The sequence below is a fragment of the Nerophis lumbriciformis genome, linkage group LG21, assembly GCF_033978685.3.
Source record: "Nerophis lumbriciformis linkage group LG21, RoL_Nlum_v2.1, whole genome shotgun sequence".
In the NCBI taxonomy this organism is placed as follows: Eukaryota; Metazoa; Chordata; class Actinopteri; order Syngnathiformes; family Syngnathidae; genus Nerophis; species Nerophis lumbriciformis.
In genome coordinates this window covers 41,437,885-41,463,638 of record NC_084568.2, presented here as the reverse complement: position 1 = coordinate 41,463,638, position 25,754 = coordinate 41,437,885, and the positions used below count along the sequence as shown (strand labels likewise).

Below are 25,754 nucleotides of genomic sequence, written 5' to 3'. Positions count from 1 at the left end.
CACTGACTCTCGAAAGTCCTTCAGTTGTGACCACTGACTCTCCAAACTCCTTCAAGTACGACCACTGACATCCAAACACAAGGTGTTTGGATGTCAGTGGTCACACTTGAAGGTGTAAAAGGTCTAGCTGATGGAGTCTTCTTCTGTGCTGGTGCTGGTGGAGACTTGAGTGGTAAAAGCGTGCGATGTTGATGATGTTGTGCCGTCCTCGTGTTCCTGGGGTGGCACGCTGGGCGTTACATGCAGGGATGCTGGGAGTCTGACGGGACAGAATGCTGAGCCGGTCGGGATGAAGTTGACCTTGTTTTTGTCAGGGCAGGAGAAGAGGAGCGCTGATGCTGAGCTGGACTGTCGGGAGCTGGAAGGAAGTTAGCGCTAGTTAGTTAGCCAGTTAGTAAGCATCATGTGCTGCTTGGACTGAAGCAAACTACCTCATCTCCTCGAAAGCTTTGATCTTCTCGCAACCTTCAGGCGGCTCTCGCTTGAACATGTAACTGTTGTTGGGTTTTGGTGAGGAGGCGAATTTGGGGAGCGGTGAACTGCTTTCACCGTCTGTGAAGGAACACATCAAACATAGAATATGATCGAATGATTTCAGCGAACTCAAAGAACCCGCTCGGAGAAGTGTGACTGGAATGTTTGCGACAAAAACTAGCTTGATTTGTCTTGGAAAAGTGCAATGCTTCAATGATGAAATACCGTATTTTCCGCACTATTAGCCGCACCTAAAAACCACAAATTTACTCAAAAGCTGACAGTGCGGCTTATAACCCGGTGCGCTTTATATATGGATTAATATTAAGATTCATTTTCATAAAGTTTCGGTCTCGCAACTACGGTAAACAGCCGCCATCTTTTTTCCCCGTAGAAGAGGAAGTGCTTCTTCTTCTACGCAAGCAACCGCCAAGGTAAGCACCCGCCCCCATAGAACAGGAAGCGCTTCTTCTTCTACTGTAAGCAACCACCCGCCCGCGTGGAAGAAGAAGAAGCGCGCGGATATTACGTTTCATTTCCTTTGTGTGTTTACATCTGTAAAGACCACAAAATGGCTCCTACTAAGCGACAGGTTTCCGGTTCATGAAAAGACGCAATCTCTCCATCCGCACACGGACTACTATTTCACAGCAACTGCCTAAAGACTTTCAAGAAAAGCTGGCTACTTTCCGTGCATATTGTAAAAACAAGATAGCTGAAAAAAAGATCCGGCCAGAGAACATTATCAACATGGACGAGGTTCCACTGACTTTTGATATTCCTGTGAACCGCACTGTGGATACAACGGGAGCACGTACGGTGAATATTCGCACCACAGGGAATGAGAAGTCATCCTTCACTGTGGTTCTAGCTTGCCATGCTAATGGCCAGAAACTTCCACCCATGGTGATATTCAAAAGGAAGACCTTGCCAAAAGAGACCTTTCCAGCCAGCGTCATCATAAAAGCTAACTCGAAGGGATGGATGGATGAAGAAAAGATGAGCGAGTGGTTAAGGTAAGCTTACGCGAAGAGGCCGGGTGGCTTTTTTCACGCAGCTCCGTCCATGTTGATATACGACTCCATGCGCGCCCACATCACGCTGGTTTTTAATATATTATTAAAGTTTGACTGACCTATCTGACTGTTTTTTTGACATTCCCTTTAGCGCAGTTAGATGCGGCTTATAACACGGGGCGGCTTATAGGTGGACAAAGTTTTGAAATATGCCGTTCATTGAAGGCGCGGCTTATAACCCAGGGCGCCTTATGGTGCGGAAAATACGGTAGTTGAAATGGGTTGAAAAATATGGTATAAATCAGGGGTGCTCATTACGTCGATCGCGAGCTACTGGTCGATCTCGGAGGGTGTGTCAGTCGATCACCAGCCAGGCATTAAAAAAATAGTCCTAAAAATGAGCGATCATAAATCTCCACTATGACGTCACTTTCGTCACTTGATTGACATTCACGGCACCCGAGGGTCTTCTGAGATGACGCTGGCTGCTGCCAGCTCATTAAAATGACCGACTGGAAGGCGAGAAACACTTTATTTCTACAGACTCTGGCGCCGTACCTGTCGTCAAAACTCCAAAGACCGACTGCACAGTTGCACAATAAAAGCGCTGCTTCATCCTGCTTGCGCTACCAAAATAAGAGTCTCAGAAAGCTGGCGTGCACAAGCTAGCAAGCTACGGAGTTTGCCGACAATGTATTTCTTGTAAAGTGTATACAAAGGAGTACGGAAGCTGGATAAATAAGATGCCAAAAACCAACCACTTTCATGTGGTATTGGACAGAAAGGAGGACTTTTTTTCTCCTCCATTCGAAAATGCGGACCTTATCAGCACCACTGTCTGATTCCAATCAATGCAAGTCATCAGAATCAGGTAATACACCAACTTATATTCTTGTCTTCATGAAAGAAATGAATCTATATGCGTTAAACATGATTGTATTATCATTAAACACCTTTAACTTATTAACAATATTAACTATATGTGTTAAACATGCTTGTATTATCTTTAAACACCTTTAACTTGTTAACAATATTAACTATATGTGTTAAACATGCTTGGATTATCATTAAACATCTTTAACTTGTTAACAATATTAACTAAACGTGTTAAACATGCTTGTATTATCATTAAACACCTTAAATTTATTAACAACATTAACTATATGTGTTAAACATGCTTGTATTATCTTTAAACACCTTTAACTTGTTAACAGTATTAATTATATGTGTTAAACATGCTTGTATTATCTTTAAACACCTTTAACTTATTAACAATATTAACTATATGTGTTAAACATGCTTGCATTATCATTAAACATCTTTAACTTGTTAACAATATTAACTATACGTGTTAAACATGCTTGTATTATCATTAAACACCTTAAATTTATTAACAACATTAACTATATGTGTTAAACATGCTTGTATTATCTTTAAACACCTTTAACTTGTTAACAATATTAATTATATGTGTTAAACATGCTTGTATTATCATTAAACACCTTTAACTTATTAACAATATTAACTATATGTGTTAAACATGCTTGTATTATCTTTAAACACCTTTAACTTATTAACAATATTAACTATATGTTTTAAACATGCTTGTATTATCATTAAACACCTTTAACTTGTTAACAAAAACATGTTTCATAAATAAGTAAATATAAATTATATATATGAATGAGGTAGATCCCCACGACTTGATCAATTGAAAAGTAGCTCGCCTGCAGAAAAAGTGTGAGCACCCCTGGTATAAATAGTGGGAAGCTGGAAACAGAGGGAATTCTGGGAAAAGTAGGAATTGTTGGAACTTTGAAAAATTGTTAGTTGAAGCTATTTGGAGATGATTGGAATATGTTGTTGGCTGAATGTTCGAAGGAAAATGGCAAACTAAGAGGAATTCAAATACTTTCCAGCATTCACACAATAACAACTACACTAATAATAATAATGACAATGCACTTGGAAGGATTTGGAAGAAGGCTAAGACATGGCAGGGAAATGAGAACATGCTAACAGTTAGCATGTTTCACATACCAAGTTATATGACTATGAGGTGTATGGCTGCAGAATTAGAGAAAAATGTGTAAAATTTGCCAAAAAAAAGGTGAGCACTTTAATGTTAGCGTGTTAGCGTCACAGATCGTACTTCAAGGTGTTCAGAGAGTCAGTGGTCGCACTTGAAGGAGTCCTTCAAGTGTGACCACTGACTCTCCAAACTCCTTCAAGTGCGACCACTGACTTCCAAACACCTTCAAGTACGACCACTGACTCTCCAAACACCTTCAATTGTGACCAAAGTATTTCCAAACTCCTTCAAGTACGACCACTGACTCCAAACTTCTTCAAGTGTGACCAAAGTATTTCCAAACTCCTTCAAGTGTGACCATTGACTCTTTAAACACCTTCAATTGTGACCAAAGTATTTCCAAACTCCTTCAAGTACGAGCACTGACTCCAAACTTCTTCAAGTGTGACCACTGACTCTCCAAACTCCTTCAAGTACGACCACTGACTCTCCAAACTCCTTCAAGTACGACCACTGACTCTCCAAACTCCTTCAAGTACGACCACTGACTCTCCAAACACCTTCAATTGTGACCAAAGTATTTCCAAACTCCTTCAAGTACGACCACTGACTCCAAACTTCTTCAAGTGTGACCAAAGTATTTCCAAACTCCTTCAAGTGTGACCATTGACTCTTTAAACACCTTCAATTGTGACCAAAGTATTTCCAAACTCCTTCAAGTACGACCACTGACTCTCCAAACTCCTTCAAGTACGACCACTGACTCTCCAAACACCTTCAATTGTGACCAAAGTATTTCCAAACTCCTTCAAGTGTGACCATTGACTCTTTAAACACCTTCACTTGTGACCAAAGTATTTCCAAACTCCTTCAAGTACGACCACTGACTCCAAACTCCTTCAAGTGTGACCACTGACTCTCCCAAGTCCTTAAAGTGTGAGCACTGACTCTGCAAACACCTTCAATTGTGACTAAAGTATTTCCAAACTCCTTCAAGTACGACAACTGACTCTCCAAACTCCTTCAAGTACGACCACTGACTCTCCAAACTCCTTCAAGTACGACCACTGACTCTCCAAACTCCTTCAAGTACGACCACTGACTCTCCAAACTCCTTCAAGTGCGACCACTGACTCTCCAAACTCCTTTAAGTGTGACCACAGAAATGTCAAACTCCTTCAAGTGTGACCAAAGAATTTCCAAACTCTTTCAAGTGTGACCACTGACTCTCCCAAGTCCTTCAAGTGTGACCATTGACTCCTTAAACTCCTTCAGGTGTGACCACTGACTCTCCAAACTCCTTCAAGTGCGACCACTGACTTCCAAACACCTTCAAGTGTGACCACGGAATTTCCAAACACCTTCTACTTAGACAACTGATGTCAGTGGTCGCACTTGAAGGAGTTTGGAGAGTCAGTGGTCACAACTGAAGGACTTTCGAGAGTCAGTCGTCACACTTCAAGGTGTTTGGAAATTCTGTGGTCACACTTGAAGATGTTTGGATGTTAGTGGTCGCACTTGAAGAAGTTTGGAGAGTCAGTGGTCGCACTTGAAGATGTTTGGATGCCAGTGGTCGCACTTGAAGATATTTGGAAATTATGTGGTCACACTTGAAGATGTTCTGAAAGTCAGTGGTCAAAGTTGAAGGAGTTTCGAGAGTCAGTGATCGTACTTCAAGGTGTTCAGAGAGTCAGCAGTCGCACTTGAAGGAGTCCTTCAAGTGTGACCACTGACTTTCCGAACATCTTCAAGTGCGACCACTGACTTCCAAACACCTTCAAGTGTGACCACAGAATTTCCAAACACCTTGTACTTAGACTACTGACTGTCCAAATAGCTTCAAGTGCAACTACAGAATTTCCAAACATCTACTTAGACTACTGACTGTCCAAATAGCTTCAAGTGCGACTACAGAATTCCCTTCAAATATGACCTTCAAGCATGACAACTGAACCTCTAAACTCCTTCAAATCCGATCACTTCAACCACATTCAAGTGTGACCACAGAATTTCCTAATTTCAAGTACAACCACTGGCTCTCTAAACACCTTCAAGTGCGACCACAGAATTTTCAAACGCCTTCAAATACGACCACTGACTCTCTAAACACATTCGAGTGTGACCACTGACTCTCCAAACTCCTTCAAGTACGACCACTGAGTCTCTAAACACATTCGAGTGTGACCACTGACTCTCCAAACTCCTTCAAATACGACCACTGACTCTCTAAACACATTCGAGTGTGACCACTGACTCTCCAAACTCCTTCAAGTACGACCACTGAGTCTCTAAACACATTCGAGTGTGACCACTGACTCTCCAAACTCCTTCAAGTACGACCACTGACTCTCCAAACTCCTTCAAGTACGACCACTGACTCTCTAAACACATTCGAGTGTGACCACAGACTCTCCAAACTCCTTCAAGTACGACCACTGACTCTCCAAGCTAACATTAGCATGCTAACAGTTAACAATTGCCACGTACCAAAAGCATATTTTCGGGGCTTCCAAGCTCTAGTAAACTAGAGTGGACGCCATGCCCTAAAATAGGAAAACCTTGATGGCGCTCTCGCCTCCTTCCGATGGCCATCCAGCCAAAATCAAACATTGGACGTCAAAACAGGTTTAAAGTAGACAAGTGTGTGAACAAAATGAGACGATAAGCACCGAGCTACGTGAAAGTATGGCTGAGCTACAAGAGGAGGTAATCTTGTCTTTTTGGCGTTTGTTGTTGTTGTTTTTTATTCGTGAATAGCGTCGCCATGGTAACACCAAATGTTCCCAACTTACAGTGCACCGCCGGCACAAATGAAACCTTTCCGACGGTATAACATATGTGGGGGTTTGTCACGTATTAAGCATAAGAGAAACGTGTGGAACTATAATAATAAAAGTTGAAGTAGGAGCAATAATAATATGGACTGCTTGCATTGCAGCAGGCCCATAATATAAATAATAATAATACCGTATTTTCCGCACCATAAGGCGCCCTGGGTTATAAGCCGCGCCTTCAATGAACGGCATATTTCAAAACTTTGTCCACCTATAAGCCGCCCCGTGTTATAAGCCGCATCTAACTGCGCTAAAGGAATGTCAAAAAAACAGTCAGATAGGTCAGTCAAACTTTAATAATATATTAAAAACCAGCGTGATGTGGGCGCGCATGGAGTCGTATATCAACATGGACGGAGCTGCGTGAAAAAAGCCACCCGGCCTCTTCGCGTAAACTTCCCTTAACCACTCGCTCATCTTTTCTTCATCCATCCATCCCTTCGAGTTAGCTTTTATGATGACGCCGGCTGGAAAGGTCTCTTTTGGCAAGGTCTTCCTTTTGAATATCACCATGGGTGGAAGTTTCTGGCCATTAGCATGGCAAGCTAGAACCACAGTGAAGGATGACTTCTCATTCCCTGTGGTGCGAATATTCACCGTACGTGCTCCCGTTGTATCCACAGTGCGGTTCACAGGAATATCAAAAGTCAGTGGAACCTCGTCCATGTTGATAATGTTCTCTGGCCGGATCTTTTTTTCAGCTATCTTGTTTTAACAATATGCACGGAAAGTAGCCAGCTTTTCTTGAAAGTCTTTAGGCAGTTGCTGTGAAATAGTAGTCCGTGTGCGGATGGAGAGATTGCGTCTTTTCATGAACCGGAAACCTGTCGCTTAGTAGGAGCCATTTTGTGGTCTTTACAGATGTAAACACACAAAGGAAATGAAACGTAATATCCGCGCGCTTCTTCTTCTTCTACGGGGGCGGGTGGTTGCTTACAGTAGAAGAAGAAGCGCTTCCTCTTCTATGGGGGCGGGTGCTTACCTTGGCGGTTGCTTGCGTAGAAGAAGAAGCACTTCCTCTTCTACGGGGAAAAAAGATGGCGGCTGTTTACCGTAGTTGCAAGACCGAAACTTTATGAAAATTAATCTTAATATTAATCCATATATAAAGCGCACCGGGTTATAAGCCGCACTGTCAGCTTTTGAGTAAATTTGTGGTTTTTAGGTGCGGCTAATAGTGCGGAAAATACGGTAATAGTACCGTATATTTCGGAGTATAAGTCGCACCTGCCGAAAATGCATAATAAAGAAGGAAAAAAACATATATAAGTCGCACTGGAGCCCGGTCAAACTATGAAAAAAACTGCGACTTATAGTCGGAAAAATACGGTAGTTATAGTCATAACCATGATAACATTCGTCATAATAATCGTACGAGGAAAGGAGACTAGTTGAGAGAAAGAAAGAATGAAAGAAGATGTTTTCAACCTTTATCAGGATCGTAGAGTAGGTCCTCGGTGGAGTAAGGACTGCTGTCATGTGACCCAGGTGGGCAGGCAGGTGAGGGGCAGGGTGACAAGCTGGAACAGCTGCTGGAGCGACCAGGACCTGAGGGAGTCTGGGTGTCGGCGCTGCGCTGGCTGCTGCTGCGCTGCTGGGGAGGGAAAGGAGCTCTGCGGCCATCAGGAACCTCCAGCGACTGAACGTGAAGAAAAATCAACCAGCAGTCAATCATTCTCCTCTCTCTCTCTCTCTCTCTATTATTTTTTTTTACAAAACTTCAAATATCTGGTGACTATTTGGTGCGATCACAATTAACAATTATGTAACAACCTTATTTTATTTGAGTCTTTTTAGAAAATGACACGCACATGTGTCAGGCCTAATTATGTGTAATATAGACTAACATATGACGCCCTCTTGGATTCACCAGCACCAATAAACACTCCTCCTTGGCATTGCAAGCCAGAAGTTGAACTTTATGCACCTTTTATCCGCATCTTAGGGATGTAAACGTAAGAAAATGTGACATGGTGACTCCTCTCGTCACTATATCATACTTGTCAACCCTCCCGGATTTTCCGGGAGACTCCCGAAATTCAGCGCCTCTCCCGAAAACCTCCCGGGACAAATTTTCTCCCGAAAATCTCCCGAAATTCAGGCGGCAGTTTCATTAACGTCCTCCCAGCTTGGTAACAACACACAACAACAGCAGTCAAGTTTCCGTCTACTGTAAAGCAGTTCGTCTGCCGTAAACAGCAATGTTGTGACACTTTTAAACAGGACAATACTGCCATCTACTGTACATGCATATGTGACCCACCCATAATGTGTCACATTTTTGTGTTGATTTATTTATTTTATTTTGTGGTTTGAATTCGTTTTTGGAGCTGTCATTACACATTTATCAGTATTCACATTGGTCAGTAGGGGGCAGTAGGGCGTTTCTTCCCAATTGAATGCTATCACCTGCAGACCGGAAGTGTCTTGTCATTCTGATGAGCGCGACCAGTCTGTGAACAATTGAAACGTCCTGTGTGCTGTTTCCTCCTGTATAACAGGTTAGTTTTGGTGAATCAACTCACTAAATAATATCCATGTGATCTTTATAAGTTTAAGTACACATTCTGATGGTGGAGCCTAACTCTAAAGTGTTTGTGAGTTGTAGTTTGTATTTGTGAATGAATCCAGTGCACAGCTGCAGTAATCAATACAAAATGGCGATGTGAGTACGCAATGTTTATATAGGAACTTCTGATCCTAATTCAGACTCCCAAATTAGAGCTCCCGTTTTCTTATTGATTTTATAATGTATATTTGTATAATGTGTGTGTTCTGAAATAGTGACAGAGAATAGAACAAGGATGGACAATTCAACCCTTAACTCAACAATGTGTTATGTGTGTGTATATGTGTAAATAAATGAACACTGAAATTCAAGTATTTCTTATATATATATATATATATATATATATATATATATGTGTATATATATATATATATGTATATATATATATATATATATATATATATATATATATATATATATATGTATATATATATATATATATATATATATGTATATATATATATATATATATATATATATATGTGTGTAATAAAAAAAAAATATATATATAGCTAGAAATCATTGAAAGTCAAGTATTTCTTATATATTTATATCTTAACCGCGCCCCCAACCACGCCCCCCGCCCCACCCCCGAATACGCCCACCCCCCCATCTCCCGAAATCGGAGGTCTCAAGGTTGGCAAGTATGCTATATCAATGAGGTCATTACTGAATATGGCTGTTTATCAGGGTGTAAAGTAAATTGGGACAAATGTGAAATACTACCACTTAATAGACATTGCAAGAAATCGCAAGTTCAGAACTCCAAAATTAAATGGAAAGAGGCAGAAATCATATATCTAGGACTGCGTATAACACCAAATCTTTATACAAGGAGAGATCTAAATCGTAAACTATTAAGAATTAGGATAGAATCCAAATTGGAACGATTGGTCACGTCTCCAAATATCACTAAGGGGTCGGGTGAACACAGTAAATGTCAGGCTTGCCCCTGACAGTTTGGTTGTGTTTTAGTTTTTCCTCTGTGTGTAGTATTTCCTGTCAGCGCTCTTGTTTTGGTTCTGTTTCCTGTTTGTCTCCCTGAGTGCTGTGTCCCCTCAGCTGTGGCTGATTGGCACCTGGCCACACCTGGTGTCAATCAGCCAGCTGCTATTTATACCTGCCCTACCCTCCAGTCACTGCTGGATTATTGTCATTGTCATTGTCACTACTACCTGTCTTAATACTTGTCGTTGTAGCTCTGTCTACTTTTGTTTCGCTCTGCTCATGTCCTAGTTCCTTCGTGTCACAGTAAGTGTTTTTGTTTCTTGTCCACAGTTAGCCTCTGTGCTATTTTAGTTCATAGCCAAGTTTGTTCTCCGCCTTGTGCGCGCCTTTTGTTTGTTCCCTTTTGTTTGTTTTTTTGCTATAGTATTAAATCATGTTTTCTCGCTCAATGCCTGCCATCATCTCTGCATCTTGGGGTTCGTCACCAACAAACTCTGACAGTAAAAATTTGTATTCTGCCATATATTGAAAATGATGCCTGTCCTAATGAATAAAAGTTGGTTTAGGGAAATACATACAATGATATCACAATTTCAAGCGTTTTTTATCATCTTTAAAATCTTTAATTAAAAAAAAAAAAGTTGTGTGTTCTTGTCTCTCATAATGATTGTGAGTAATAAGCAAAATTCAAAGAAAAAAAATAAGTGCAGTTCCTCTTTAAGGGCGCTGGATTTATTTTATTACGTGTGTGCAAAATGTTTCACCTTCTAGTAGCGCTGGACTTATTTTTTTAATAATTGTATTTTGTGGTATACACTGCATCCAAAATTCCAGTGCAAAATAATGGTTCACTCTTCAGGGGCGCTGAACATATTTTCTTTCATGTAGTAGCGCTGGACTTATTTTTTTTATAAATTTATTATGTGTGGTATACACTGCATCCAAACTTCCAGTGCAAAATAATATTGCACCCTTTGGGGCGCTTGACTTATTATTTTATTACGTGTGGCATTGACTGCATCAAAGCTTCCAGTGCAAAATAATATTTCACCCTTTGGGTGAGCTGGACTTAATATTTTATTATGTGTGGTGTACACTGCATCCAAAATTCAAGTGCAAAATAATGTTTTCATCTTCCACGAGCGCTGGACTTACTCTTTTACCATTTTATTTCTTATCTGGTTAAATAAAGGTTGTATTATTATGTGTGGTGTACACTGCATTCAGACTTCTAGTGCAAAATAATGTTTCACCCTTTAAGGGCGCTGCACTTACTATTTTATTACGTGTGGTGTACACTATATCCAAACTTCCAGTGCAAAATAATGTTAAACCCTTTAAGGGCGCCGGACTTAATATTTTATTATGTGTGGTGTACACCAGGGGTCCCCAACCTTTTTTGCACCAGGGACCGGTTTAATGTCTGCATTATTTTCAGGGACCGGCCTTCCACGTGCGGCGGATAAATACATGTACAGCAAATAGGTGCATGAAAAATGAATACATGAAAAAACTCACCATAACGTTGAATTTGCAAAAAAACTCTTCATAGACTTTTGTTTTTATTACTCATTTTTGCTCGTAGTAAGGCTGTTTTTTGGCTTTAGTATGTGATGGGTTATTGGTGATACATCACATTCAAGGACAAGAGCATGGATATATAATAAAGATACAAATACTTGCCATTAGTTCCAATAGATTCCTGTCTATTTCCATTCTAAAAGTTATGTATTCATATTTTGTGCAAAATTTCATACATAAATACACTAATGTTAGGTTTTTTTGGTCCAATTTTCCATGCATAAATACATGTGTTATTGCTAACTACGTGAGTAATAGGACTGTGTGCAATCATACCAGCACTTGAACTTACTAGGCCAAAGGAGATGTGTATTTTCTTCCTTCTGCACGATTATTATATGAAACAATTTAGCACTTTTCCATCTGCCTTATACACTTTAAAGGGGAACATTATCACCAGACCTATGTAAGCGTCAATATATACCGTATTTTCCGCACTATAAGGCGCACCTAAAAACCACAAATTTTCTCAAAAGCTGACAGTGCGCCTTATAACCCGGTGCGCTTTATATATGGATTAATATTACGATTCATTTTCATAAAGTTTCGATCTCGCAACTACGGTAAACAGCCGCCATCTTTTTTCTCGGTAGAACAGGAAGCGCTTCTTCTTCTACGCAAGCAACCGCCAAGGTAAGCACCCGCCCCCATAGAACAGGAAGCGCTTCTTCTTCTACTGTAAGCAACCACCCGCCCGCGTAGAAGAAGAAAAAAGGCGCGGATATTACCGTACGTTTCATTTCCTTTGTGTGTTTACATCTGTAAAGACCACAAAATGGCTCCTACTAAGCGACAGGGATCCGGTTCATGAAAAGACGCAATCTCTCCATCCGCACACGGATTACTATTTCACAGCAACTGATATTCCTCTGAACCGCACTGTGGATACAACGGGAGCACGTACGGTGAATATTCGCACCACAGGGAATGAGAAGTCATCCTTCACTGTGGTTCTAGCTTGCCATGCTAATGGCCAGAAACTTCCACCCATGGTGATATTCAAAAGGAAGACCTTGCCAAAAGAGACCTTTCCAGCCGGCGTCATCATAAAAGCTAACTCGAAGGGATGGATGAAGAAAAGATGAGCGAGTGGTTAAGGTAAGTTTAAGTTTACGCGAAGAGGCCGGGTGGCTTTTTTCACGCAGCCCCGTCCATGTTGATATACGACTCCATGCGCGCCCACATCACGCTGGTTTTAATATATTATTAAAGTTTGACTGACCTATTTGACTGTCTTTTTGACATTCCTTTAGCGCAGTTAGATGCGGCTTACAACACGGGGCGGCTTATAGGTGGACAAAGTTTTGAAATATGCCGTTCATTGAAGGCGCGGCTTATAACCCAGGGCGCCTTATGGTGCGGAAAATACGGTACCTTGATGTTGCAGAAAAAAAAACATATATTTTTTTAACCGATTTCCAAACTCTAAATGGGTGAATTTTGGCGAATTAAACGCCTTTCTAATATTCGCTCTCGGAGCAATGACGTCACAACGTGGCGTCACATCGGGAAGCAATCCGCCATTTTCTCAAACACCGAGTCAAATCAGCTCTGTTATTTTCCGTTTTTTCGACTGTTTTCCGTACCTTGGAGACATCATGCCTCGTCGGTGTGTTGTCGAAGGGTGTAACAACACGAACAGGGACGGATTCAAGTTGCACCAGTGGCCCAAAGATGCCAAAGTGGCAAGAAATTGGACGTTTGTTCCGCACACTTTACCGACGAAAGCTATGCTACGACAGAGATGGCAAGAATGTGTGGATATCCTGCGACACTCAAAGCAGATGCATTTCCAACGATAAAGTCAAAGAAATCTGCCGCCAGACCCCCATTGAATCTGCCGGAGTGTGTGAGCAATTCAGGGACAAAGGACCTCGGTAGCACGGCAAGCGATGGCGGCAGTTTGTTCCTGCAGACGAGCGAGCTAAACCCCCTGGATGTTTTGGCTCACACTGTCCCAAGATGATCAAGAGAAGAATATCGACCCTAGCTTCCCTGGCCTGCTGACATCAACTCCAAAACTGGACAGATCAGCTTTCAGGAAAAGAGCGCGGATGAGGGTATGTCTACAGAATATATTAATTCATGAAAATTGGGCTGTCTGCATTCTCAAAGAGCATGTTGTTGCCAAATGTATTTCATATGCTGTAAACCTAGTTCATAGTTGTTAGTTTCCTTTAATGCCAAACAAACACATACCAATCGTTGGTTAGAAGGCGATCGCTGAATTCGTCCTCGCTTTCTCCCGTGTCGCTGGCTGTCGTGTCGTTTTCGTCGTTTTCGCTTGCATACGGTTCAAACCGATATGGCTCAATAGCTTCAGTTTCTTCTTCAATTTGGTTTTCTCTACCTGCCTCCACACTACAACCATCCGTTTCAATACATTCATAATCTGTTGAATCGTTTAAGCCGCTGAAATCCGAGTCTGAATCCGAGCTAATGTCGCTATAGCTTGCTGTTCTTTCCGCCATGTTTGTTTGTGTTGGCATCACTATGTGACGTCACAGGAAAATGGACGGGTGTTTATAACGATGGTTAAAATCAGGCACTTTGAAGCTTTTTTTAGGGATAATGCGTGATGGGTAAAATTTTGAAAAAAACTTCGAAAAATATAATGAGCCACTGGGAACTGATTTTTAATGGTTTTAACCATTCTGAAATTTTGATAATGTTCCCCTTTAACTACTATGGTCACTTTGTTCCTGATCTGCCCTGATCTTAGGTCGTCAACCTACCGTCTACTGCAGATGGAACCTAGCTTTTGGCAAAGATGTGGCACCTTTACATTAGATATGTCCCATGTAACAAAGATGTAACAAATCTAGCAAATGGCCACTTTCTATCAGGAGTTTTGTAATACATCTATGAAAAAGCTTATTGGTGTGTGGTAGGACTGGCCAAAGTTAAGTAGAAGAAAATGCGGTCGATTATAACTTATTTAATGTCTCTGTGCGGCCCGGTAGCAAATGCGTCACGGACCGGTGCCGGTCCCCGGACCGGTTGTTGGGGACCACTGGTGTACACTATATCCAAAATTCTAGTGCAAAATAGTGTTTCACCCTTTAAGGGCGCTGGACTTAATATTTTATTACGTGTGGTGTACACCAGGGGTGCTCATTACGTCGATCGCGAGCTACCGGTCGATCTCGGAGGGTGTGTCAGTCGATCACCAGCCGGGCATTAAAAAAATAGTCCTAAAAATGAGCGATCATAAATCTTCACTATGACGTCACTTTTGTCACTTGATTGACATTCACGGCACCCGAGGGTCTTCTGAGATGACGCTGGCTGCTGCCAGCTCATTAAAATGACCGACTGGAAGGCGAGAAACACTTTATTTCTACAGACTCTGGCGCCGTACCTGTCGTCAAAACTCCAAAGACCGACTGCACAGTTGCGCTAACAAAATAAGAGTCTCAGAAAGCTGGCGTGCACAAGCTAGCAAGCTAAAGAGTTTGCCGACAATGTATTTCTTGTAAAGTGTATACAAAGGACTACGGAAGCTGGACAAATAAGATGCCAAAAACCAACCACTTTCATGTGGTATTGGACAGAAAGGACTTTTTTTCTCCTCCATTCGAAAATTACGGACATTATCAGCACCACTGTCTGATTCCTATCAATGCAAGTCATCAGAATCAGGTAATACACCAACTTATATTCTTGTCTTCATGAAAGAAAGGAATCTATATGTGTTAAACATGCTTGTATTATCTTTAAACACCTTTAACTTATTAACAATATTAACTATATGTGTTAAACATGCTTGTATTATCTTTAAACACCTTTAACTTGTTAACAATATTAACTATATGTGTTAAACATGCTTGTGTTATCTTTAAACACCTTTAAGTTGTTAACAATATTAACTATATGTATTAAACATTCTTGTATTATCATTAAACACCTTTAATTTTTTAACAATATTAACTATGTGTTAAACATGCTTGTGTTATCTTTAAACACCTTTAATTTTTTAACAATATTAACTATGTGTTAAACATGCTTGTATTATCATTAAACACCTTTAACTTGTTAACAATATTAACTATATGTGTTAAACATGCTTGCATTATCTTTAAACACCTTTAACTTGTTAACAATATTAACTATATGTGTTAAACATGCTTGTGTTATCTTTAAACACCTTTAAGTTGTTAACAATATTAACTATATGTATTAAACATTCTTGTATTATCATTAAACACCTTTAATTTTTTAACAATATTAACTATGTGTTAAACATGCTTGTGTTATCTTTAAACACCTTTAATTTTTTAACAATATTAACTATGTGTTAAACATGCCTGTATTATCATTAAACACCTTTAACTTGTTAACAATATTAACTATATGTGTTAAACATGCTTGCATTATCTTTAAACACCTTTAACTTGTTAACAATATTAACTATATGTGTTAAACATACTTGTATTATCATTAAACACCTTTATTTTTTTAACAATATTAACTATATGTGTTAAACATGCTTGCATTATCATTAAACACCTTTAACTTGTTAACAAAAACATATATTTCATAAATAAGTAAATATAAATTATATATATGAATGAGGTAGATCCCCACGACTTGATCAATTGAAAAGTAGCTCGCCTGCAGAAAAAGTGTGAGCACCTCTGGTGTACACTATATCCAAACTTCTAGTGCAAAATAATGTTCCATGTTTTATTACGTGTGGCGTACAATACACTGCATCCAGAACGCACAACAGAACGCACCTAGAACACAAAATGTGTGAAATCTGTACCTAAAGATCAGATATTGCACTGCACACTCCTATTAAATGCATCCAAATAATACTATAGAAATGAAAAAAGTGGAGCCCACCTTCAGCTCCTCCTTGTCTGCGTTGTCTTTGATGAAGACCTTTTCCAGCTCGTGGTTGATGCCCTCCATGCTGCTGGGCACGCGGGAAATGGAGGGCTTTGGCACGCTGATGTTGGACAGTGGCATCTGGCTTGACTTGGACATGGACGGTGCTGGAGGACGGACACACACACACACACACACGCAAACACACGCTGTGAGTGGGTAAACATATTTAAATGATATATTTTGTATTACATACAATTGTTTGATCAAAACAAAGTCAATAATACACAATAACTAAATCACAAAACTGATACTCTTTTAAATACTTAGATTGTTGCCATCAAAGTCCAGGGAATTATTCCCAGAGTTTGTGAACATTAACAAAAACAACAACAAAAAAATGATTTTGTGAAACTAAAAAATATTGATCCATCATCGACTACTTGGTATCGACACTCCTGATATATGGACGGATCCACTCGCGCAGTGGTAACGTATAGTTCCAATTTATACCGGTCAGTACACTTCATACGCAAGCGCTTAAAACCAGAGGTGGGTAGAGTAGCCAGAAATTGTACTCAAGTAAGAGTACTGTTACTTCAGAGATTTATTACTCAAGTAAAAGTAATGAGTAGTCACCCAAATATTTACTTGAGTAAAAGTAAAAAGTATGTTGTGAAAAAACTACTCAAGTACTGAGTAACTGATGAGTAACATACACACACATATCATATATATATATATATATATATATATATATATATATATATATATATATATACATATATATATATATACATATATACACATACATTGATATATACAGTATATCATTTATATTTATTTATTTTGCCGTTTTTGTTTACATGTTAAAGGTGTTTTAATGAATATACATGCATGTTTAACACATATAGATTCCTTTCTTTCATGTTGACAAGAATATAAGTTGGTGTATTACCTGATTCTGATGACTTGCATTGATTGTAATCAGACAGCAGTGCTTAACGTCCACGTTTTCAAATGCAGGAGAAAAAAAGTTCCTCCTTTCTGTCTAATACCACATGAAAGTGGTTGGTTTTTGGTATCTTATTTGTCCAGCTTCCATATTCGTTTTCACACACTTTACAGGAAATACATTGGCGGCAAATTCCGTAGCTTGCTAGCTTGTTTGCGCTGGCTTTCGGAGACTCTTATTTTGAAAGCGCACGCGCGATGGAGCGGCACTTTTATTGTGAAGACAGGAACTGTGCAGTCAGTCTTTAGGCTTGTGACGGGATGTACGTTTGAAATAAAAAAGTGTCTTTTTTCCTTCACACTTTTGATTGATTGATTGAAACTTGTATTAGTAGATTGCACAGTACAGTACATATTCCGTACAATTGACCACTAAATGGTAACACTCCAATAAGTTTTTCAACTTGTTTAAGTCAGGTCATGTGACCGCCTGGCTCTGTTTGATTGGTCCAACGTCACCAGTGACTGCATCTGATTGGTGGAACGGATGCAAACGTCACTAGTGACTGCATTTTATTGGTGGAACGGAGTGAAACGTCACCAGTAACGCAGGCACTTTGAAGGTCTGTCTGACAGACCAAAACAAACAAAGCGTGCATTAACAGATCGATAAAAATGAGTAGCGAGTAGCGAGCTGAATGTAGATAAAAGTAGCGGAGTAAAAGTAGCGTTTCTTCTCTATAAATATACTCAAGTAAAAGTAAAAGTATGTTGCATTAAAACTACTCTTAGAAGTACAATTTATCCCAAAAGTTACTCAAGTAGATGTAACGGAGTAAATGTAGCGCGTTACTACCCACCTCTGCTTAAAACTACATCAAAGATGGCGAGAGAAAGACGCAGTCGAAGTGGAGGCACGTAAATAAGAGCGCCCACAAAAGAGACGGTCAGAGAGCAGATTGAAGATGGTCTGTAAAACATCATCTGTGCAACGTTTTCTTTCTTTCTTTAGTTTATTTCCAACATGAACACACTTACAGTATAATACATCACACAATTTCATATCATTTTACTTCACATCATGTCCGAAAAGGAGTAGGAAGAAGCAAAGCTTATTCAATTATACCCCTTTCCCACTTCAGAACGTTTACAAATACATACGTTCATTTACCGACTTCTTTTTGTAGCACCATGACAGAAGTGAATGATTAATACAGCAGTTCTTGTAATAGATAATTAAGTCAGTCATGATAAACATACTGAGATGAAGAATATCTTATTTTCAATAAGGTTGAAGGTGTTTCTCATAATTCTTCTTCTTTGTACTTTGTAAGCACTATTAACTTGAACAACCTCTTCAACTGGATCATATCAGTACATTGTTTAACTTCGTTACCTAATCCATTCCATCATTTAATTCCACATACTGATATGCTAAAGGTTCTAAGTGTTGTACCTGCATACAATGTTTTAAATTAGTTTTTCCTCTAAGGTTATATTTCTCCTCTTTAGTTGAAAAAGAATTGTTGTATATTATTGGCTAGCAGGTTATAGTTTGCTTTGTACGTCATTTTAGCTGTTTGCAATTTTACCAAATAATTGATCTTCAATATTTTTGACTCAATAAACAAAGGGTTTGTATGTTCTCTATATCCAACAATACGTATCAGTCTAATTCAGGGGTGCTCATTACGTCGATCGCGATCTACCGGTCGATCTCGGAGGGTGTGTCAGTCGATCACCAGCCAGGCATTAAAAAAATAGTCCTAAAAATGAGCGATCATAAATCTTCACTATGACGTCACTTTCGTCACTTGATTGACATTCACGGCACCCGAGGGTCTTCTGAGATGACGCTGATTGCTGCCAGCTAAGTAAAATTACCGACAAGAAGGCGAGAAACACTTTATTTCAACAGACTCTGGCGCCGTACCTGTTGTCAAAACTCCAAAGACCGACTGCACAGTTGCACAATAAAAGCTCTGCTTCATCCTGCCTGCGCTACCAAAATAAGAGTCTCAGAAAGCTGGCGTGCACAAGCTAGCAAGCTACGGAGTTTGCCGACAATGTATTTCTTGTAAAGTGTATACAAAGGAGTACGGAAGCTGGACAAATAAGATGCCAAAAACCAACCACTTTCATGTGGTATTGGACAGAAAGGAGGACTTTTTTTCTTCTCCATTCGAAAATGCGGACGTTATCATCACCACTGTCTGATTCCTATCAATGCAAGTCATCACAATCAGGTAATACACCAACTTATATTCTTGTCTTCATGAAAGAAAGGAATCTATATGTGTTAAACATGCTGCTTGTATTATCTTTAACCACCTTTAACTTGTGAACAATATTAACTATATGTGTTAAACATGCTTGCATTATCTTTAAACACCTGTAACTTGTTAACCATATTAACTATATGTATTAAACATGCTTGTATTATCATTAAACACCTTTAATGTATTAACAATATTAACTATATGTGTTAAACATGCTTGCATTATCATTAAACACCTTTAACTTGTTAACAAAAACATATATTTCATAAATAAGTAAATATAAATGATATATATGAATGAGGTAGATCCCCACGACTTGATCAATTGAAAAGTAGCTCGCCTGCAGAAAAAGTGTGAGCACCCCTGGTCTAATTGATCTTATTTGTAACACGGTTAATGAATGAAGCTCACATTTGTAGTATTTCCCATATTTCTACACAATAATTCAGATATGTAACACTAGTGAGCAGTAGAGAATATGAAGTGATTTTTGGCCCAGGACGTATTTTGCTTTGTTCATTATTGAAATGTTTCTTGCCACCTTATGTTGTATATTTTTTTAAATGAGATTTCTAGTTCATTTTATCATCTATTAATACTCCCAAAAAATCTAGTTTCTTTTACCCTTTCAATATCTACTCCATCAATTTGTATTTGTGTATGATGCCCTAATCTACTGTTACCAAATAGCATTATTTTAGTTTTACAGTCGGTTTTTGTCAAAGCATCTTTTTAATTGGTTCATTTCTTCTGTTATTATTTGTATTATTTTCTGTGTGTTCTCTCCTGAACAGAAAGCAGTTGCGTCGTCTGCAAATCAAACTAACTTTAAGTCCTTTGTAACTTTACAAATGTCGTTTATGTAAACAATCTTGGTCCCAGTATTGATCCCTGGGGTACACCACAAGATATATCTAGCTGTGTTGACATATTTTCACCCATCTTCACATATTGCTTCCTGTTGGTTAAACTAAAGAACCACCATTACATGTTATGCGGACTACAAGCAAGTGTTTGACAAGTGTTTCACATGTTTCTTTATTTGAGGCTCCATCTTGTCAACAACAACAATAATTTAAATACTGTGCTCAAATCAAAATGATGCATAAAAAAGTAATCAGTTAGCTTTTACTGTCCCTTTTTCACGCATACATGCACATGGGAGATGGAGATACATGAAATGTAATATAAACTATGTAACTAAATTCTTTCTATCTCAGGCCCGTTACACTCTGTCGTGTTTATCAAGCATTTATTAAGAGTCTTGTTTTGTTTTTTTATTTGTTGGTTTCACTTTCTTTCAGTCAAAGACCGAAACGGCCTGACGACACTCTAAAAACTGCCGGGTAACCATTGGGCCAAACCAACGCTATTTAACCCAGCGAGGCGGGTTGTATATACATCCATCCATTTTCTACCGCTTGTCCCAATCCAAATTCTGGGTCATTTGAACTACAATGCTGGGTTATTTTTTACCAAATAAATGGTTTATATTTTCAAACCAAATACTGGGTCATTTTAACTACAATTCTGGGTTAAATCTACCTAACAAATGGGTTATATATTCAACCCAAATGTTGGGTCATTTTAACTGCAATGCTGGGTTGATTTTACCAAATAAATGGGTTATATTTTCAAACCAAATACTGGGTCATTTTAACTACAATTCTGGGTTAAATCTGCCAAACAAATGGGTTATATATTCAATCCAAATGTTGGGTCATTTTAACTGCAATGCTGGGTTAATGCTACCAAATAAATTGGTTATATATTCCATCCAAATGCTGGGTCATTTTAACTCAAATGTTGGGTTAATGCTATCAAATAAATGGATTATATATTCAACCCAAATGTTGGGCCAAACCAACGCTATTTAACCCAGCGAGGCGGGTTGTATATCCATCCATCCATCCATCCATCAAATTTTCTACCGCTTGTCCCAATCCAAATTCTGGGTCATTTGAACTGCAATGCTGGGTTATTTTTTACCAAATAAATGGTTTATATTTTCAAACCAAATACTGCGTCATTTTAACTACAATTCTGGGTTAAATCTACCTAACAAATGGGTTATATATTCAACCCAAATGTTGGGTCATTTTAACTGCAATGCTGGGTTGATTTTACCAAATAAATGGGTTATATTTTCAAACCAAATACTGGGTCATTTCAACTACAATTCTGGGTTAAATCTGCCAAACAAATGGGTTATATATTCAATCCAAATGTTGGGTCATTTTAACTGCAATGCTGGGTTAATGCTACCAAATAAATTGGTTATATATTCCATCCAAATGCTGGGTCATTTTAACTCAAATGTTGGGTTAATGCTATCAAATAAATGGATTATATATTCAACCCAAATGTTGGGTCATTTTAACTGTAATGCTGGGTCAATTCTACCAAATAAATGTCATGTTTTTTGTAGTTCAGACGTCTTTACGATTTGTGACTCCTACAGGCAGAGATCAGCATTGCAACTTGTAGTTTTTTAAGCTTTCTGCCATCTCAGAGAACTAAATTATTTCTATCTCAGGCCCGTTACACTCTGTTGTGTTTATCAAGCATTTATTGAGAGTCTTGGGTTTTTCTTTTATTTGTTGGTTTCACTTTCTTTCAGTCAAAGATCGAAACGGCCTGACGACACTCTAAAAACTGCCGGGTAACCATTGGGCCAAACCAACACTATTTAACCCAGCGAGGCGGGTTGTATATCCATCCATCCATCCATCCATCCATCCATCCATCCATCCATCCATTTTCTACCGCTTGTCCCAATCCAAATTCTGGGTCATTTGAACTGCAATGCTGGGTTATTTTTTACCAAATAAATGGTTTATATTTTCAAACCGAATACTGGGTCATTTTAACTACAATTCTGGGTTAAATCTACCTAACGAATGGGTTATATATTCAACCCAAATGTTGGGTCATTTTAACTGCAATGCTGGGTTGATTTTACCAAATAAATGGGTTATATTTTCAAACCAAATACTGGGTTATTTCAACTACAATTCTGGGTTAAATCTGCCAAACAAATGGGTTGTATATTCAATCCAAATGTTGGGTCATTTTAACTGCAATGCTGGGTTAATGCTACCAAATAAATTGGTTATATATTCCATCCAAATGCTGGGTCATTTTAACTCAAATGTTGGGTTAATGCTATCAAATAAATGGATTATATATTCAACCCAAATGTTGGGTTGTTTTAACTGTAATGCTGGGTCAATTCTACCAAATAAATGTGTTATTTTCATGTTTTTTTGTAGTTCAGACGTCTTTACGATTTGTGACTCCTACAGGCAGAGATCAGCATTGCAACTTGTAGTTTTTTAGGCTTTCTGCCATCTCAGAGAACTAAATTATTTCTATCTCAGGCCCGTTACACTCTGTTGTGTTTATCAAGCATTTATTGAGAGTCTTGTTTTGTTTTTTTATTTGTTGGTTTCACTTTCTTTCAGTCAAAGACCGAAACGGCCTGACGACACTCTAAAAACTGCCGGGTAACCATTGGGCCAAACCAACGCTATTTAACCCAGCGAGGCGGGTTGTATATCCATCCATCCATCCATCCATTTTCTACCGCTTGTCCCAATCCAAATTCTGGGTCATTTGAACTGCAATGCTGGGTTATTTTTTACCAAATAAATAGTTTATATTTTCAAACTAAATACTGGGTCGTTTTAACTACAATTCTGGGTTAAATCTACCTAACAAATGGGTTATATATTCAACCCAAATGTTGGGTCAACTTAACTGCAATGCTGGGTTGATTTTACCAAATAAATGGGTTATATTTTCAAACCAAATACTGGGTCATTTTAACTACAATTCTGGGTTAAATCTGCCAAACAAATGGGTTATATATTCAATCCAAATGTTGGGTCATTTTAACTGCAATGCTGGGTTAATGCTACCAAATAAATTGGTTATATATTCCATCCAAATGCTGGGTCATTTTAACTCAAATGTTGGGTTAATGCTATCAAATAAATGGATTATATATTCAACCCAAATGTTGGGTTATTTTAACTGCAATGCTGGGTCAATTCTACCAAATAAATGTGTTATTTTCATGTTTTTTGTAGTTCAGACGTCTTTACGATTTGTGACTCCTACAGGCAGAGATCAGCATTGCAACTTGTAGTTTTTTTTAGCTTTCTGCCATCTCAGAGAACTAAATTATTTCTATCTCAGGCCCGTTACACTCTGTTGTGTTTATCAAGCATTTATTGAGAGTCTTGGGTTTTTCTTTTATTTGTTGGTTTCACTTTCTTTCAGTCAAAGACCGAAACGGCCTGACAACACTCTAAAAACTGCCGGGTAACCATTGGGCCAAACCAACGCTATTTAACCCAGCGAGGCGGGTTGTATATCCATCCATCCATCCATCCATCCATCCATTTTCTACCGCTTGTCCCAATCCAAATTCTGGGTCATTTGAACTGCAATGCTGGGTTATTTTTTTACCAAATAAATGGTTTATATTTTCAAACCGAATACTGGGTCATTTTAACTACAATTCTGGGTTAAATCTACCTAACAAATGGGTTATATATTCAACCCAAATGTTGGGTCATTTTAACTGCAATGCTGGGTTGATTTTACCAAATAAATGGGTTATATTTTCAAACCAAATACTGGGTCATTTTAACTACAATTCTGGGTTAAATCTGCCAAACAAATGGGTCATATATTCAACCCAAATGTTGGGTCATTTTAACTGCAATGTTGGGTTAATGCTACCAAATAAATTGGTTATATATTCCATCCAAATGCTGGGTCATTTTAACTCAAATGTTGGGTTAATGCTATCAAATAAATGGATTATATATTCAACCCAAATGTTGGGTCGTTTTAAATGTAATGCTGGGTCAATTCTACCAAATAAATGTCATGTTTTTTGTAGTTCAGACGTCTTTACGATTTGTGACTCCTACAGGCAGAGATCAGCATTGCAACTTGTAGTTTTTTAAGCTTTCTGCCATCTCAGAGAACTAAATTATTTCTATCTCAGGCCCGTTACACTCTGTTGTGTTTATCAAGCATTTATTGAGAGTCTTGGGTTTTTCTTTTATTTGTTGGTTTCACTTTCTTTCAGTCAAAGACCGAAACGGCCTGACGACACTCTAAAAACTGCCGGGTAACCATTGGGCCAAACCAACGCTGGGTTAATTTAACCCAGCAAGATGGGTTTCTTGTTTAACCCAGCGAGGCGGGTTGTATATTCAATCCAAATTCTGGGTCATTTGAACTGCAATGCTGGGTTATTTTTACCAACTAAATGGGTTATATATTCCATCCAAATTCTGGGTCATTTTAACTCAAATGTTGGGTTAATGCTACCAAATAAATGGGTTATATATTATACACCACCAGCACTGCTCAATGTTTCATTTTGGTGTTATTTTGACGGCCATTAACAGTCGTAGAGCCCACGTTAGTCAATAAAATAAACGAAGCAAATACAAAGAATATTAATATACCGCTAAATGTTACTGTTATGTCGTTGACCCAATTAGCTAATCAGCAATGCTAGCCACCACGATGTGCGCCAGAGTGGCAAAACCAAATTGCCTCCGCTAAAACGTCACATCTACACTTTTTGGCTTATTTATTAGTTTAGTCGCATTGAGAACTTCACAGAACGTCAAACTCGACGTGCATATGTTGCTTTACAATTCGGCATACCCGAGACGAAGAAAAAACATAATTTAGATGATGTGTTGACCTTATTGTGCCGTTTTGTTGAAGGTCTTCTCACCAAAACAAGTCGCTGCGTGAGACGACGAAGGCTGGGGAAACATTTACGGAAGAGCGATTTTATGTCATTTTTAGCGCTAGATGATGGCATATATAGTCGCCGAATACAAGATAAGGCGACCATTGCCCCCACAGGACGGGTTGCATTATTCCCAACTCACCCAACCTTCTCGAACATCGCCTGACGCTTCAATCGGCACATTTCTTAAGGGAGTTTGGCACGACAGTAGCTTAGCTTAGCGCTGTGCTACTATGGCTGCGTTGGAAAATAACACGAAATATTCTACTAAACTGTACATTTAACCCTACCTTTAGATTATGGAATGAATAATGAAGATTATGGAATGCCCGGTGGGTTCTCTCTGGTCCAGCCAGTTGTCCGAGCTGCCTCCACCCGGGCCGGCGGGACTGGAGCGAAGAGACGGGAGAACCTCCAGCCTTCTTCCCGCAGACAAGACGCCGAGGACG

General features: G+C 39.0%; 1 protein-coding gene across 1 annotated transcript; it reads right to left on the bottom strand.

Moving 5' to 3' along the window:
* Positions 1-25,754, bottom strand: glcci1a (glucocorticoid induced 1a). Its single transcript, XM_061983318.2, has 5 exons — positions 25,596-25,754; positions 16,303-16,454; positions 7,785-7,995; positions 432-552; positions 1-358 (listed from the first exon to the last, which is right to left on the bottom strand). Exons 2-5 carry the CDS (start codon positions 16,444-16,446, stop codon positions 124-126), a joined length of 711 nt encoding a protein of 236 aa, XP_061839302.1. The 5' UTR covers positions 16,447-16,454; positions 25,596-25,754; the 3' UTR covers positions 1-123.